Source organism: Ptychodera flava, chromosome 7, assembly GCF_041260155.1.
Source record: "Ptychodera flava strain L36383 chromosome 7, AS_Pfla_20210202, whole genome shotgun sequence".
Lineage (NCBI taxonomy): Eukaryota > Metazoa > Hemichordata > Enteropneusta > Ptychoderidae > Ptychodera > Ptychodera flava.
In genome coordinates this window covers 44,287,441-44,305,909 of record NC_091934.1, presented here as the reverse complement: position 1 = coordinate 44,305,909, position 18,469 = coordinate 44,287,441, and the positions used below count along the sequence as shown (strand labels likewise).

At 38.4% G+C, this 18,469-nt stretch overlaps 1 protein-coding gene across 1 annotated transcript in view; it reads left to right on the top strand.

The window, feature by feature from the left end:
• The window catches only part of LOC139137755 (condensin complex subunit 1-like), a 40,740-nt gene that overhangs the window by 10,947 nt on the left and 11,324 nt on the right, over window positions 1–18,469 (top strand). Inside the window, 9 exon segments of the mRNA XM_070706020.1 lie at window positions 282–372; window positions 1,075–1,201; window positions 1,927–2,141; window positions 2,992–2,998; window positions 3,520–3,605; window positions 4,195–4,364; window positions 4,944–5,197; window positions 9,522–9,743; window positions 15,406–15,538. Of these exon segments, the coding sequence (XP_070562121.1) occupies window positions 282–372; window positions 1,075–1,201; window positions 1,927–2,141; window positions 2,992–2,998; window positions 3,520–3,605; window positions 4,195–4,364; window positions 4,944–5,197; window positions 9,522–9,743; window positions 15,406–15,538 (1,305 nt within the window).

Below are 18,469 nucleotides of genomic sequence, written 5' to 3'. Positions count from 1 at the left end.
GAATTATTGTGTCATGTGATTTGCGATACGAAATTGAAGATTTGTATGTATGAACAGCTGTGTGTAACTCTAAACCAGTGTCAGAAATGCTCTGTTTAAAAAGATGGATTTAATAATTGGTGAATTTGTGTCCCTGTGTACAAGTATTGATATTATTGTCAACATTGATGAACCTCATTGCTGGCTGTTCTTTTAAATTTTCTCATTTACTTTTTCAGCACTGCAGTTTCATTGGTGCTGGAATTGACATAAAAGCCAGTGCATTTATTCTCTGTTCACAGCTTCCAGTTGAAGATCTGGAATCTAAACTTGAAGATGAGAAGAAGAAACTTCAAGAAATGATACCAGACCAACCTGTTGATCACATTATTGGTGAGTGATGATGGTATTCTGAGTTACATTACAGATATCATGATCTGTTACACTGTACAATATCGACAAATTGCAATTTTAGAAAATTAAAACCCTTTAGCTATCCATCTTGCAAGTAAACCCAATGTATTTGAAGTTTCTACTTAAGGTTCCAAGACAAGAAATTGACCTTTTTAAATTTAACAATTCTCTGGTGGTTAATAGGCTCAAAACCCCCCGTAAATTATACATTTTCTAATTCTAAAAGCCTAGATATAGGGGAACATTTTGGTTATGTAAACAATGGTAACACTATAGCTATCAAAATGTTCTCCTATATCTAGGCTTTCTGAAAATATATAATTTACGGGGGTTCTGAGCTTATTATCCACTAAATAATTGTTAGCTTAGAAAGGTCAATTTTTAAGTTGAGCACAAACTTGGTTTCCTTTCAGTCAAATCAATGTGGAAAAGATGGACAGTTTTGATTTTTTTTTCTCATTTTTTTCTTTCACCTTCCACTATTCCATCAGAATAAATGTGGCTCAAAACTAGAATTCATCTAAAAAAGTAAAACAAGTTTACATCCTCTTTCTAGCCATAAATGCAAAATTGTGCAATGCATGAATAATACATATATGATAGCGAAACAAGTTTGAACTAAAAGAAACAAAGATTGTATCTTCTTCGTGGTCATGTTTGTGATTTTTTTGTCTTTGTCAGGTGTTGGAGTGAAGGCTGCGTTAGCTTGGAACAAAATGGAGGCAGACTTGATCTCTACCGTCAGAGAGCTGTCCCAGTCTGACAATACTGAGAAACAAGAGATAAGTGGTGATGCAGATATTGACAGGTATTTCCAATAAAAATATATTTCATGTCGTCACTGACATTTTGTCCTAGATAGCATGTCATATGACAGGACTAAGCAATTCAACATAGCCATCATTGAGTAAAACTTGTTTCCAAAATACAAATGTTGCAAATTGACTTTTCTGAGAAGCAAAAATTGATATATAATTGATGTATAATTGATATATATTTTAGGTGACTTTGCCACTATTCATGCATGTGAGCGTGGCAAGTATGATCGTAATGTTTCCGATACTGAAGAGGGCACTCTATCAAATGCATGGTGTCCATTTTGAAAAGATCCTCCAAATGTGAACATGTGTTTTCATAAAGTGTATCTTGTCAGATTACTAATTAGATTTATATTTTTAATCTTTTGTTGACTCACTCATTTCTGCATTACTTGTTTAGAAATAAACCATGCCCAACACTGACAGATTTTAGCAGCAACATTCCAGTCATGAATTTGAAGCAAAAACATCCAAGGAATATCCATGCTGTTTTAAACCAGTGTAAATCTGTCTGATGACACTACTGGAAATTTGGTGAATTTCAGGACTTTATTGAAATTTTCCATGCGTCAGTCATATATCAGTAACTTGTATCAAAAAGCGGCGTGTCCTTGAGGTTCCGCTGGCTACCACTTAAAAAAATAAACACCTTTCTCCATCATTTCAAACAAGTTCAACATGTTCTCCTCTTGTCTCCTACTTTCCCTACTTACAGCCTCCTGGACGGAATACTGAAGTTGCTTGAGGAGTCTCAATATCAGAAAGCTGTTTTGTTACTACAGGCAGCCATGGAAGAGTTTCCGGGCAACGAACTCTTCCGACGACCACCTCCGCCAAAGATATCATTTAATGAGGATGGTGATGGAGCGGAAGTTGCTAATGACGATGACGGTGACAATAAGAAGGGTGAAAAGAAGGAAGATAGTGACAGTTGAGTAATTTAAATATATCTTCTTACTTCTTAGACTTGAAATATTTTGTAATGACTGGTCACTCCCAGTCATAGCATGTTTTCAATACATCGTCTGCATTAATTTTAGACTTCATGGCATTTCATAATGCAGAATGATACGTGATGGAATTTTGTTCTTTCAAAGAGACTATGTAAAGCCTGCTGAGCAAAATTTCATTCGAGGCTGTTCGCTCAGTTAGTTTACCTTGTTTGTGTACGATCATTTTTCTGAGTTTATGTCTTAGCAAGGCATTGAGGAAAAAATCCAACATGTTTGATATTTTTGCCTTGCGAGGCAAATTCCTCACCGTGTGCCCCGGAGAAAGTCATTTTCCTCATGTCTTTTTGACTAAAGCGTGCGTGTGGCGATCACTTGACAGTGCAAAATATGAACGATCGCAGCCTGGCCCGTAGCATTGAAAACACAGTCGCTTGTGGTTCAATACACGGCGAAGGCTGCTGTACACATTAGAAAGATAGGTCAATCTATCTTTTTTGTCATGTATTTTGATGGCATTCACCGTGAATCGAACCGCAACTGATTGTGTTTTCAATGGTACGGGCCAGGCTACGGGCAGTCGGTTTGCATTGTCTTATGATCTCCACACACATGCTTTAGTCAAAAAGATGTGAGGAAAATGACTTTCTCCAGCGCACACGGTGAGGAATTTGCCTTGCGAGGCAGAAATATCAAACATTTTGGATATTTTGCTCAACGCCTCGCGTAGACAAAAACTCATGAAAAATCGACCGCACATGGGAGTAAACTATCCGAGCAAACAGCCTTGAATGAAAGTTTGCTCAGCTAATTTCTCTTGTGTGCAGCAGGCTTAAAGTAGGGCAGAATGAATACACTGTAGGTGATTTGATCATCCAACGACCACCTTGTCTCTGTATATGCTTGACATTGATTGTCACTTGGGGTTTTTTGTCATTTGTCTTGTCACAAAAGCTAAGGTAAAATGCCTTTTTTTAAGTCATTAAATCAATATTATGGAACTTTTATATCATGTGTGCCAAATGTAACAAATTGTACATTATTGTAGGTTCAGAAGAACAGACCTATACACTCAGCCTTATTCCGTGTAAACGGGTTCACAATCTCGATCGATAACAGTAATTGTAGGCCAAACCATGGGATGAAAGGGTCATAAGTAGCTCATCAGCATATTATATTATGTAGACACGTTGTATATACATGTGTATTATGTCTCTGTAAGCAAAGCTTAATGTCTGTCTGCCAACTTCTCTGTCAGCAAGTTTAAAGAAACTCAAATAACTAACTTTTCACGTGAAGTTGTGACTTTATATCCAGGTATTTCTATTTTTTTCTATTTCTCTCTCTCTGTAAATCAGTCCTCAAGAAAATGGCACCAAATCAGAAAATCAGTTGAATACTGATGAGCAGCATCTTCTCAATACTCTAAAAGCAATTTATTTTGGTAAGTCAAGTAAAATGTATAAACAAACATTATTTTATGACTTTTGCGTATTTTAAAAGGAATATTTCTATTGACTGATGAGTGTTCAATCAATCATATAATTCATGTTTGAACAGTTCATAACTTAATGTATCAAAAAGGAAAAGCGGCAAGAAAAATGTAAAACCAAGCAAATTGCTAGTTTACTACATTCCCAGTAAAGGGCAAGCAGCTTTAACTTTTGGTGAGTTTTTCACAATCCTTTTTTTGTATGACACTTGAAAGTTCTTGTTCTACTCCCCAAAGCATATTGAGATACACAGTATTCAGCTTTTCAACTCAGCAGTTTTGTGTAAACAGTATTTTTATTGTTGACAAGTGAATTCTGGTCCAGACTAGAATTCAAATGTAAACAATAACACAACATTTTACACACATATACACATTGTTCACAAGCTAAATAGTTGATGCCTCAATTAGCTTTGTAGGGAGTTGAATTTGTCATACAAAACAAAAACAGTGTAAAATTCATCAAAAAGATCAGCTACTTGCCCTTTAAATTTATTTCTGGTAACTCACTTATAATATACAAATGACTGGTTTGATGTAGGTTCTCAAGAAGATGACGAATCTGCCTTCCCTGCGCCAACTGAGTTGATATCTGATCCGCAGGCTATAGCAGAGAAAGTACAGGGAAGTCAGAATTCTGAAGAAAGCAGTGACGTAGGGTCTGTTGTCAATGATGTGTCTAAACAACAGGTCCTTGTCATGTACCTGAAGGTAAGTATTCGGACATATTGTACTTACACCCCATGGCAGGTGATGGAATGTAATATGTTGTATATCACATGTTATGGCTTTACTAGAGCGCCCCCTGTGGTGGCATCAATAAACAAAAGTAGTTGAGTTTGACATGTGATGATGGGCGGAGTGAAAGAAACCTGCTTGTTAAACAACCCTGCCATCTTATAGTACACTGTGCCTCATTGACAAAGATCAGGACTCGAGTTTTTACACAATTTTTAGTCCACCTCTTGTTTGGGCTCAATTTGAAGCTCTCGGGTTCAGCAAAGTTTCGTCATCTTATTTTTGTGAAAATAGAAAATTCATTTTTACCCCTCTAGAGTTGACACAGTGATGGCTGCTGTTTGAATTTTAAGTGTTGGTAAATGTAAGGTGACATGTTTCTTCAGTATCAAAATTTGCCCACAGACCCTGATTTTCATTCATGATTTTGAACCATTTCATTTTAAAGTTACAGAAATGAATGTTTTAGCAAAGTTTTAATTCTTACAGTTTCGAGTTGTGTACTTGCACTACATTAAATTAATTGTGATCAATTTCATCTGATCATTTTAGGACTGTGTGACCTTTGCTAAGCAAATAAGGACTGCTGTACCATTACTATGCAAGCTTCTCAGTTCAAAGGTCGCCAGTGATGTCATGGAAACGGTGGAGTTTTTTGTGACTGCCTTTGAGTGTGGTCTGAGCAACGCCTTGGAAGGAGTACGGCACATGTTGACACTGATCTGGTCCAAGGAACAGGGAGTGAAAGACGCTGTAGTAGCAGCCTACAAGAGATTGTATCTCAACCCATCAGGAAATTCTCAGAGGTTTGTCTTATAGGGCCAGTAGCCGTAGCTTGTATTTGTTTCATATATCAATTGCAAATTCTTGTTCCTTTCCCCAAAGCATGCTGAAACACGTACTATTTAGCTTGTCAACACAACTTCTATACACATAAAATGCACCGTTAATGTTTATATTTGAATTCTGGTCCAGACCAGAATTCACATGTCAATAATATAATATCAAAGCAGTTTGCACATGTTCAGGCTGATGACTGTGTTTGGCAATATGTCTTGAGGAGTAGAACATGATACAGTGATTGATATTAAAAAACAAAAATGGGGGAAAAATCATTAGAAGTTACAGCTACTGGCCCTGTGTCAATGTGAACTCACTGTATTCCCTAGGCTGTAGACCATAAAACTATTGTTAAAATCTTCTATGTTTACCATCTTCGACAGCCAAACTTCTCAGACTCCTGTCTTTTTTTTTTTTTTTTTTTTTTTTTAATTTATAATAATATTTATTGAAATTTTTGCAACCAACCTACAAAAAGTTGGTGATTGAATAGGTACATATTAAAATCGCGTCATACACAACAAGCAGTTAAAATACAAAAATGCTTAAACTATATACAAAACATTAAAAACACGTTCGTAAGAAGACAGGCAGCTAAAATACAGAATTGCAAGTACTATCATACAAATCAAGACCTCATTGGTAGTTGTATAGAGCATATGGTATAAACTATTTTTAAAACGCTTAGTCCGGCATCTGGGAATACTGTATTGTTTTGAATGACGGGTCCTCCTTGTGGAGATTGGGTTGAGCAAATAATTCAACTTATCATTACCGTTACACGTTTTCCTAAAAAAAGTTTGACACAGTGTATCCCTTCTCTGGTGTAAAGACATGTTATTTTGAATACAGTCTTGATATTGCTGGTTTGGAAAGATAATCTTAAATGCTCTTTTTTGAACGGATTCAAGGAGCTGAGATTGTTCATTTGTGAGTGCATTATGCCACAGAGGACAAGCGTATTCAACCACAGGGCGGATAATTGACGTATAATACATCAATAACTGTTTGGTATTCAAACCCGATCTCTTAAGTAGAGTAAGAAAGTACAATCGTTTCGATGCTTTACTATAGATATAGTTGACATGGTCTGACCAGGAAAGAGTGTTGTTAATCATTACACCAAGGAGTTTGTGAACAGATATTCTTTCAACGACAGTATCATTTATACTGATAGGAGGAATATCATATTTGTCTTTCTTGAAGGTTACTATCATGTCTTTAGTTTTGTCTGGATTTAACTTCATGTTGTTTGCATTAGACCAGTTATATGTGTAGTTCATTGCCCGTTGCATACATGTATTTGATCCAGTTGGCGTAATCTCTGATAAAGTAGTGTCATCCATGAACTTGTGTGACAGAGTTTGTGGTTTCAAGTCATTAATCATAATAAGGAATAGCAAGGGACCCAGCCATGAACCTTGGGGCACTGATCCATTCAGAATAGCCCAGTCAGAGACTTCTTTACCAAGAATAACACGTTGTTGTCTATGACTGAGGAAAGCAGCAATCCATTGAACTAGAACTGGTGAAACATCCATATTTTCAATTTTTCCAATTAGGATGTTATGGTCAATCAAATCAAAAGCTTTGGAGTAGTCCAGCAAAGCAATATGGATAGTATTTCCTTGTTCAGCAGCTGAGTACCAATGGTGAAACATGTCGATTAAGCAATGTGTGGTTGAAGTACCTTTGACTGCGCCATACTGATTTGGATCAAGCTTTCCCTTTATCGCTTCCAGAAGCCAGTTACCAACAAAAGATTCCAATAATTTACATAAAACAGATGTAAGAGCGATTGGTCGCAGGTCTTTAGACAAATTACGCGGTGGATTAGTTTTGGGGATGGGACAAACATTAGCTGTTTTCCCCATTTGGGGAACATATCCTTCCCGAATAGAGCTGTTAAAAATTGCACAAATGGGTTTGGCAAGTGAGTCAGTAAAATCCCGCAAAACCCAATTTGGAATGGAGTCGGGACCTACTGCTTTGTTTACCTTGATATTGAACAACTTTTTCTCAACTTCGTGTACTGAGATGATAAACTGACTAGGTGTTTGATCCTCATATTTGGATACCCTTGAGGGATCTAGTGGCTGGAGTTGTGCACTGACACTTTGGAAAAATGAATTGATTTGGGTGGCTAGTTCTTTGGAATTGCCATTACAGACTTCGTTTGCTAACCCCTGAAGACTATCTTTCCCTTGTTTACCTTTCCCAATAATTTCTTTTGTATGTTTCCACCACTGTCTTGGGTTTGTGCTGTGTAATTCTTCGACTTTGCCGAGGTAAAAAGTAGATTTCAATTTCCTAGTTAGACGGTTGATTTTGTTTCTAAGTCGTTTGAATTCAGCCATGTCACTACGGTGCCATGCAGTTTGTCTTTGCTTAATCAAGTCTCTGTACTTGTCAGAAATCCATGGTTTGTCAGTTGTGCATCTACGGGAAATTCGTGTTGGCAAGTATTCATCAATAAGGGAGTGGATGGTATTGTAGAAATAGTCAAACTGTTCCTGACATGTTTGTAGATGATATAACGGAAACCAGTTCACTTGCTGCAGGTTGTTGGCAAACGCGGCTTTGTCTTGAGGTCTATTCGATCTAACTGTGGCGTTGACAATTTTACCAGGCTTAAACTTCGATTGTGGTTCTGGTAGACACACAACGGTGTTATGATCAGACTTGCCGAGGGGTGGGAGAACTATAGGTGTCTTGTATAGATTTTCCATGTTGGTGAAGGTTTTTCTAGTATAGCCGTATCTCTGGTTGGATTGGAGACAATCTGTTTGAGTTGATGGCTTCGTTTGATGTTGCCTTCTGGAAGCTTGTTGAAGTCACCCAGGACAACAATACCACTGGATGGGTGTTTGGAAAGAATATAGTCGAGTGAATTAATAATATGCCTGCTCATCTGGTTGTGATTGTCTCCAGGTGGGTGATAAATAGACCCAATGGTAATGTTGGAGAATTGACGCGGAAGTCGCTTGGGTCTCAATGTGATCCAAACCGATTCAAACTCATTGCTTTCAAGTTCAGGCCAGATTTTAAAGGGTATGTCAGATTTAATATAGTTAATTATTCCGCCTCCCCTTCGCCCTTTCCTATCACGTCGAATCATGGTATAGCCGGTCATATCAAGGGCTTCGTCAGGTATGGAATCTGAGCACCATGTTTCAGTAAGGCAAGCTACATCAACGGCATGCATCTTCAAAATTACTTGTAGCTCGTCTAATTTGTTGGTAATACATCGCACATTTGTATTCAACAGATGTGGCAGCTCCCATCTGTTGGTTGGAATAGTGACAAGGTTGCTGACGTTAGCAGACTTGATTTGATTGGTTGACTTACTGATAGCACGATGTCTTTGCAATTACAAGTAGTGTATGATCTTAATACATGAATATTCATCATTGATAATGAGTACTCATAGTCTGATTTGCATAGACTTTTCATAGATTAATCCTTTTTCCCAAGTTGTATTTTATTTCTATGGTTTGTCTATGGAGCCTGGTAGAAAGAGGAGTAATCTGATATGTCCCATTTTCCATGCATCAGATTTTCAAAATGAAATGTACTGCTATGGCAATTATCAGTGCAAGTTATAACTTATCATTATTGTATGATAGTTCTTCAATTCTAAAATACTTTACTTTGAGCCACTTAAACGTTTTACTTTGTTTCATTCTGCTCACAAATAATGGCAAGGTACATGAAGCCATGTTTAAATCATCAGTCCTCTGTTGTCATTCAGTTGTCTTTGTCATCATTCCATAACACTTCCACTCGCTGCAAATTTTGGTGAGATTAGACTACCCACAACGCTCTCTTACTGTCATTGAGTCTTGCTATACAAGAAGCAGTGATCACCTAATCTTTGAGCAATAACCAGCTTTATTTTATAAACTTTAAACATATATCTTTTAATTCGTTCAATGTGATTCTTTCAATCAAAATTAACGAAATCCTTGTAAAGGGTTACCTTCAACTTTTTAATATAGGCAGTGTTTGATAGATCATACTTTAACCTGTTCAACCCCATTCCTCGTAAACTGGTCCGCAATCACCATTGATAACAATGGGTTTTGGACTAAACCATAGTGGTGAAAGGGTTAAGTAGTGATGTTTGTCAGAATCTTTGCTTTCACATTGAAGAAAGTTGTAGATGAAGACATCTTTTGATAAAAGAGGTTCAAGTATGATAAAATGTGCATTGCAACAGAAGTGTCAATTGTACAGGTAAAACGTTTCAATGTATAATTTCTCCATCCTTCTCTACATCTCACTATCCAGAGCCATGGCAGTTGCCGTTGTGAAGAACTTGACAGCTCTGACCATAGGGGCCACCGTGGGAGAGTTGAAATCCTTGGAAGAGCTGATCTCGGAACTTGTCAGCAACCAAGAAATCAATAGCCATGTGATTCAGGTGCTGTGGGAGAGATTCACCATGAAGATCCAAAACACAACGGTTGATGAGAGTAGAGCGGCCTTGATCTTGCTGGGAATGGCTGCAAAGTTAGTGTCAAGTCAAAATTGTGCTTTCTCAATCAGAATACAAGCTGTTACAATAGCATATACCTTTTTTTCTGCCAGACAGTATCACTTGCGCATCTGCAAAGTCGGTACAAAACAGTACGTGAGCAAAAATCATGTGTATTGTCACCCTCTTGACTTAGTCATGTTTTCAGTATCTATGTTTTCAGGGGCTTTCAAATGTTCAAGTTTTTGTTAAAATGCGCCATATGGGACATACTGTGCTTTACTAGTTCAGTGTTGTCCTTAGAAGCCGGGTGCCGGGTAAATAACCCGGCTGTTTTGCATTTTTTCCCGGCTACTTTTAACGTCATTAGATTACTTTATAGACCTGTAATTTTGGGATTGCACTGCCAGCTGTTAGACGGCACACGCGTACGATTAGCAGTTTCGCGACCCCTTTCCCCGCATGGTACCGCACAAACATAAAACAGTTTCTAAATACCCGTTTGTGGCTTCTTGAGCCCGATCTTTTATTTGTTAAATAGTGTGATTGGCTGATGGACGCGCCTATTGTGTTGTCTTTGTTACGAGCAGTGTAATTGGTTTGATTAGTATGAAGGTCATCTTAGGTCATTTTTAACGATGGCGTCAAAAAGAAATGTGGCGTCGGCCACTGGCACCTTGCCGATGGAATATTTTACCAGAAGAAAGCCCGTTCGAAAGGTATACTTGATTCAAAAAGATATTTAGTTTATGTATGAAAAACTTCAATTTCGCTGAACTTGTGAGAAAAAAGCGCCGAAAAGATGTGATTTTGATCGACGATTTGAAGTTCACGAGACTGCAGCTAGTTTTCCGCCGCCGCGCCGGCTGCCAACGTCAAGGTCACTACGAATATGATCTTCTCAACAAATCAAGTTATTCTCAGAGCAATACCGACGCATTTTCTAGATTTAAAAAAAAATGAGCTAGAACTGATTTTTTTAGAAGCAACTGTTTATTTGAATGGGTATTTTTTTTCATTGATTATTTTTACGTACTAGAATCCACGGTGACAGGCATGTGTGTTGCCGACCGGCGCATCATCGTCACGGCTCACGGCTTCACCGTGACGCTAATCCCCTGTTGCTTATAACAGGACAATACGTCGTGGATTCCGGCATGGGTTCAATTTCACTGCGCTTCTCCATGTTCTCCATGTTGGGTTGCCCGATAGTGTCTTTCGATGGACCTCTGAATCATTTTTTTCACGGACTCGTGGAGCAAATTTGAAAGAAAATAGAGTTGCTTCCTTCCGACGCCTTGCAAAACTGCTTTGATCAAATTTGGGGACAGCGAGACGCGATGATCGTGCGCGGTTTGCATTTAATTTGTTGCAACATTTCTGTCAATCACTCACTTTGTGTCATAAGTTTCAGAAACTATCGCTAGCCTGAAAATTAGCAACTGACATGGTAACGTGCCTCTGACTCGACGATGCCGATTTTTCAGACTACACTCAGAGAATCCGAAACTTTCCACATAAAATGAGTGATTGACAGAAATGTTGCAACAAATTTAATGTTAAGCGGGCACTCATCTCGTCTTGTTGTCGCCTAAGCTCAGTCGCGGAGAGTGCTTTCGCAACCGTTTGCGTATAGAAAACTCATAACAATGAAAAAATGCGTAGAGACTCAATCCAATGCGATCGACTCTCTACGCATTTTTTCATTGTTATGAGTTTTCTATATACGCATTTTTTTTCGTAAATGCGAACACTGTTACAGTGAATTATCTTACCGATGTTGTTCTTAAGAAAAGCGAATGTGTTTTGATTAGAATAGAATGAGTTTGATGGTTTGGGGAAACTACTATGTGGTAATGAAGAATGGGAAATGAGCAATGAAATGAGCAGACAGCGGGTGATTTAAGATTAAATGTTACATCTTCACTGCAAATAAAACCATAAGTGTGTCATAAATAATACAACAAAACAAAATCATGTTTGTTTGTTGTATGTGAGCCACGTCTAAGACACACAACAAAAGTACTGTTTCAGTCTCAGCTAAATGTCACCTCAGATGCCACCAGAGAAAACCATTTCCACTCCAAAATTTCATTTTTCGCCCCCCTCTCGCGCTCTCCCCCCACCCTTGTTCGCTATGCTCACTCGCCGCTCGGTCGCTTCGCCTCGCAGTCCACCCGTCTACTTTCTTAAATTACCCGGCTACTTTTAAATATAAGGACAACACTGCTAGTTGAAACCAACTTGACTTGTTGGTGATATGAACTTTGCAGGATAAAGGGATACTGTAGCAACACTTCAAAAAGTAGGCATCACTGTGTTTTCTTTTGATCTTCACTTTCTCATTTTCAAGAAAATTATCTTTCTTTGCACCCAATGAAAAGGCTTTTTTGGAGAGATATGGCGCCCTTTATGTTGTCCCGCGGAAACATTTAGCTGAAATTGGTTAAAATGTTGTATTATTAGATTAACTAGTCTTACTGAATAATAAAACTGAAATATAGTAAAAACAATTTGACAGATTTTAGACAACACAAGTCCCTGTATTGTAATATATTAGTTTTGTGATCTACTTTTGAAAATATCAGAAAATATAGCAACGTCTCAATGAATAGTGGTTTTATAAAAAGAAAAAGTTTGGCCAAATTTTGATATTTCCATTACAATGTCATGATCTGAAATCTACGTTTTCTTTAAACTCTCGTAAATTAAGCCCAACAATATATAGATTTCGAATCAAATGAAAAAAAATGGGGTCACCGCACAATTTTTTAAGATATGGGCATTTTTAATACAAAAAATGCTACACTGAAGTGCCCTCTAGCAACGGATCCCTGTTTAGTGTGATATATTCGAAACTTTTTTAATAGGTATTCAATAAAGTTTAGTTCACTTAAATACTGCAAATAATCCCACATTTGTCACACTTAAAACGGGCCTGTTACACAAAGTTTGCTATCTTTGTGTGAACTGTTTTGACAAACCAGATTTGAAAGTCGCATCTCAAAGTAATTGTATGCTATATCGCGACAAAAAGACCACTTCTGGAAAGAACGCTCACGGAAAGAACGTTCGTACGCGTGCGCAGATACGATGCGCAGTACGAAAATTCGCATTACCCGCAACCTACGTTAAGCAGTGACTATTCAATTTTTTTGGTCGGGGGGCATCAGACCCATAATTTACAAGCGAAAGGGGTGTTTGTATTCACACAGAAATATATTTACAGCGGAGGCGACTGGAAACTAGACACCCAATTTGCAAATTACCCAGCTGTATTGCTGGCCATATAGTGAATTCACTTGGTAATTAGCGAGTGACTTTGTTAACTTGCCAGCGATATCGTTTTTCATTTCAGTCAGGTGCAGACACTTTGTGCAAGCAGGGGGTATGTTGCCATAAAGCTTATCTGGGTTTGTATAATTCAGTATAGGGGTGGCTGCTTGTTGCTTCATGGGATTCAAAATGAATAAAGATAATAATAATATCTGGAATAATATCATACAGTGGAGCCAAAGTAAACCACTCAAGAAAGATATTTCATCAAGCTACATTTGGTCTCATTTACTGCTGTCTGAATTTCAACAAAATCTCCATCATGTTCATGAACTGCAAGTGTTGTGTTATGAATGAGTGGTTTCTTCCAATAGAACAGCCAATGATTGGATAGGCGAGTCCCAAAACCCGGACCGAGACGAGTCGAGTCGAGACCATAATGACCCCTCAGGCCAGGCGTTGTAAATACATCATATATACAACACTACAGAAAGCTTGCAGTTTATTGAGAGTGTCAAAGATTGATGCACAAAGCAAGATATAGCACAAAGATTGGAACAACTGAAAAAAGATTTGTTGAGGTTTTTCAACTTGAGTTCAAGGCGAGCTCGAAACATGCGAACTGCTTCTGCATTTTGGCCTGAGCGATAAGCGCCAGATTCAGATTCTACTATGATATCTACTGTGAATTGAAAATAGGTAACCTTGTATTAGAAACATACATAGAGGAGATTTAAGTAATCATTTTTTAGAAATCAGATTCACCATTTATAAACACATTATAGGAAAGTAAACTGAGAGCTCAAATGTTTAATTTTATTACAGTGGCTCTGCACCATATTTCTACATTACCGCACGGTTTGGTGGAGGGACTGTGATTACCGTTAGTACATTCATGTATATGTGTGTGGAATTTGAGGCAGCCTCAGATTAAGATTCAGATTAGGAGGGCTATGTAACCACTGACTAGAATGTACGAAAATGAACAAGCATAAGTCGAATGTAGGAGTGGGATATCACTTCTTTGACTAACTAAGACAGAAGTGGAACAACGTCCTTTTTCCCGTGGCATTGATACAGATGCTGCCTATGTGCAAAAAAAACGTAACTTTTCTATCAGTAAGATAGGAGGTCTTTTGGTCTCGTCTCGACTCGTCTCGGTCGGGTTTTGGGACTCGCCGATTGGATATGACTTTTTGGCAGCAAAACTTCAGAGGCCGATGATCAGTCAAAACAATGTGTCCCGGGCAGACTGTGTGTCTGGGGAAATTGAAAACAACTGCACTGCAGACAGTCTGTCTGGGGAAATTAAAAACAGCTGCACTGATCTTCATATAACTAACGAGACACTGTGATAAGGTCAAAATATGTACAAGAAATTTTGTTTGGTCTGCAGAGGATAAATTACAGTGACACCAGTTTTTCCTTTGATTATGGTATAGGTAGGACAAATAAGTTGTCTGAATAAGACTAGTGCATGAAGCAGTGCGTGGTAATGTTATCTCAATCTTCACCACAGAGTGCCAATCATAAACTCTCATTTATAACCCTTGGAAGAGCTTGTTTTTCATTTGTACAAGCAAAATTTCTGACTGCATCAAGTTGGCTTAATCAACAGTAAAGTGGCCTCCAAAGTTGCAGTGTCTCTACAGTTCAAAGTTACATGTATTAGCCGAAATGATCACTTCTCCTGGACCTCACTTTAAACTCGTTTGGGTAGTTTGGGTGTAAACTGAAACCACGAATGAGGCCAGACAAAGAGTCTCCACATGACTACACCCCACTCAGAAGGGAACCAGCTGCACTATTTGGAAGAAACCACTCATTTACAACACGTGAAATCGACACAAACAAAAATAATTTTATTGAAATTCAGAGAGCTGTAAATGAGACCACAAGTGTAGATTGAAAAATTATCTTTATTTTAGTAGTGTAGTGTATTATATCCCCATTATATCAACACAAATATCATAATCTTTATTCATTTGAATCCCATGAAGCAACAAGCAGCCACCCCTATGCTGAATTACTCAAACCCAGATAAACTTTGTAGCAACATACCCCCTGCTTGCACAAAGTGTCTGAAGCTGACTGAAATGAAAAACGATATCGCTGACAAGTTACCAAAGTCGCTCGCTAATTACCAAGTGAATTCGCTATATGGCCAGCAATACAGCTGGGTAATTTGCAAATTAGGTGTCCCATTTCCAGTCGCCTCCGCTGTAGAACTCATTCCCTATGTGTCTTGTCCTTGTGTGTTGTCATGCAATTTTTAAAAGATTGAAAATTGACAGAGATTGTTATCAAAAACTCAGAATTATTTTGCAAGACAAAATCTGTGCATTATTACAAGGTAGCTTTGAGTACTCTGTTTCGTAAATATTGATTATGCATGCGATCTTTTTTATCTGCTATATTCAGGGGTGACATCAACATAGCTCGGAGTAACATTGATGTTCTGGTCAACACTGGTCTTGGAGAGAGAGCCGGCAATGATTTCATGCTGGCAAGGGATACATGTGTTGCTCTGATGAAACTGACATGTAGGAAGAAGGTAGGAAAACAATTACAGACAGTACGTACGGAATCAACAAATTTTGCACCGCAGTCTGAGTGTATATACAGTCAGAAATTGATAGTTTGTGTTTGCTCTTGACTTAACAAATGTATGTGATATAGAAATGGTATTATACGGATGTAGTGCTGAAGTTAAGCCCAGTCAAATCAAACGATAGACTTTCAGGGATATTTTATTCCCAAATGAAATGATGTCATCTTTGCCGGTGTCATTGATTGGCTGTGATATCTTCTCTTAGTCAGCCATTGGCTAAGAAGTTCCTTTCGTATCTGTCAGCAAAACTCTTTGAGGTTTTTTATTTGTCTCACAATCAGCACCAATCAATACATCATGCTGCATGTTTTTCAACCCAAGACAAATGCCAGTCCCCAGCCGCAACAGAGGACAAAATTATCTGTCAACAGTACATTAGGCTTGTGAAAGAACAGTTCATGGTTCTCCACAAGGGGATCGTCCACCCTCAGTCTGCACGATGACCGGGCTTTTCCGGTACCATTGCATGACGGGTAATCTAGGCAAGAATGGCGTCTTTCAGTGGCGTCATTGAAAGTAAACAAAAGCAAGCAATATCGCCAAAATAAAGACGTGGTTTTCTCATAAACTGAGATATATTTTCACTGTTTTTGAGATGGTAAGTGTCGGCTATAGGTCTGAAGAATATTGTCGACAAATATTTTGGCAATATACATATTTTAAAATATATTTCATCACTTTTCAATCGGATAGCTAAAATGACTTGATTTTGAACGAACTTAACTTTCAAAATTTGTAATTTTGGTCTAAAGACACAATCGCCAAACTATGCCGATTAAACGCACCCCATTGTCAATGTAAACGTAAAATAAAGTCATCTGGTTCACTAGGCACGCGATCGTCGGCAGAAATGGAGCGAATTCACGTGTGTGAATATACGGCAAAATATGAAAATTTTGTCAATTTTGTGGCATAATCCTGCTGTTGAGGACGACGCTGCTTGAAAAAGGCTACAAGTGTCACTTTTAGCATAGCTTCCACAATACAGTAAACGGGTGCTAAAGTCCCTCCCGCTCGGCTGGTGACCTCACTGCACGAAGAAATGGAGGGTACATTTTCTATGGGGTTGACAGGACCTCTCTTTGAAACTTTGTAATTTTTGGTCTAAAAATCATGTAGACAATCTAGTATGAAAAATAGGCCTTTAGGTATTACTAATTGTTTAAAAATGATTAATCGTTACTGTGGTTCATTAAAATGTGTTCTCAGCACTGTTAACTTTTTAGCGAAACAATGAAAAACCCTAAAATTTTCAAGCCGATTATGTTCCACCTAAGTACCGTCAGACTAATGCAAACCTCTCCAATCGGCAATGGTTTACTCCTGGCAACATACAGCTTCATATTACTCATCGGGGGCTTGCCCCCTCGTCGGTAATTGCTCTGATTGACACGATTTCGAGTAACTTGCAGTGAAAACCATTGATTGACACATGTCAAATCCAAGTTGTAAGGGCGCGAAGCGCGGTACTAGCCAATCCCTTACCACTTTCTTGAATGCAGCTTTGCTGATTATTATTGCCCTCAAAGTATGACTCATCAGCTATGCCTTAATAAGGTAAAATAGGCGTAGATAATCAAGAAAACCCAGGCTAACGACGTGGCGGGAAAATCGCATATGTTGTAAACAAATGCTCACATGACATCTCAAAGCTGCGCCTATTGGTTGAGAGGCTAGACATAATGAGGTCATGCATAATGAGCTGTCGTGTATTACTCGCTTGTGCATGCTCATTCCACCGGCGAGCCACTCGAAATACAAGAAACTTCTGAAACTTGCACAATACGGAATAACTCATCAGCGTATGAGTACATTTTCTGTAGTAGAGGTTGCTAATTACAACTGCATTCAGAGGTAAACTTTTGGTAGCCCGTATTTGTTGAAAAAATCCTGACAACTAAAATTTCTGTCGATCTCACAACTGGTCTACGTCTGCGATCGCAGGCAGTGTTGCAAGTGTTCGATCAAAGGGTCATACTGCTGCCCGTCACTGCCCGACAGGCAATTTACCTTCCAATGTGTGTAATTAGTCGATATCTCTGTACCACAGCCCATTACTCTCTGTAAAACCAAACAAAATAATAGTCCTAGCGGTCGATTTTCCAGCGAGTGTCAACGATCATCTGTGGTATGCCCATGCAACGATGATCATATCCCGGTATCCACACACTGCCCGTCAGGAAATTATATTGATGACAGCTTTGAGACAGGATTCAGTCATTGTGAGTAAAAACAGACGCATATAGTTTGTAGCTTTCTATAAACGTGGCAGTACTCTTTGGGGGCTGGTACACATCAGCAGGGGCTAAACGGCAGCTCTTTGGTGTTTAGACATCGAATCTTGACAATACGGCATGCAGTCGACGGGTAGTTGGACCGGTCGGGAAGTTTTGTGATCGCTATATTTAGACCTTTCAATCTAGTTTCGTTCAGCAAAGCCATTTTGTACCTATCTTCATTTCTACTCTAGAAAGATAATTAGCTTTAAATTTGATCCGTAACTTTAAGAACCGTGTGAGTTTCTTGTTCTAATGTTTTGATGTTATAGCATCGACAGCGGTCAACTCTCGTCGAAGTGTCAACCATTTATGCGCAGGGTGGGAAATTTAACTGTCATAGAACACGTGCATACTGAGGTTCTCAACGTCTTCAAATCATCAAGAAAATAGTTATTTTAATTAAATAAATTACAAATAATATCAAATTATTGTAAAATATCTTCATGTGATAACAAATATCAATTGTTATTTATACCTTAGTGATTGAACCCACCCATGAAAGAAAATGGTTTCTGACATGATGTCACACATGCCAATCACCCTCCAATACCCAATCAAATCGCTAGTACCGGCCACACCTCAAAAGCCGGGTTAT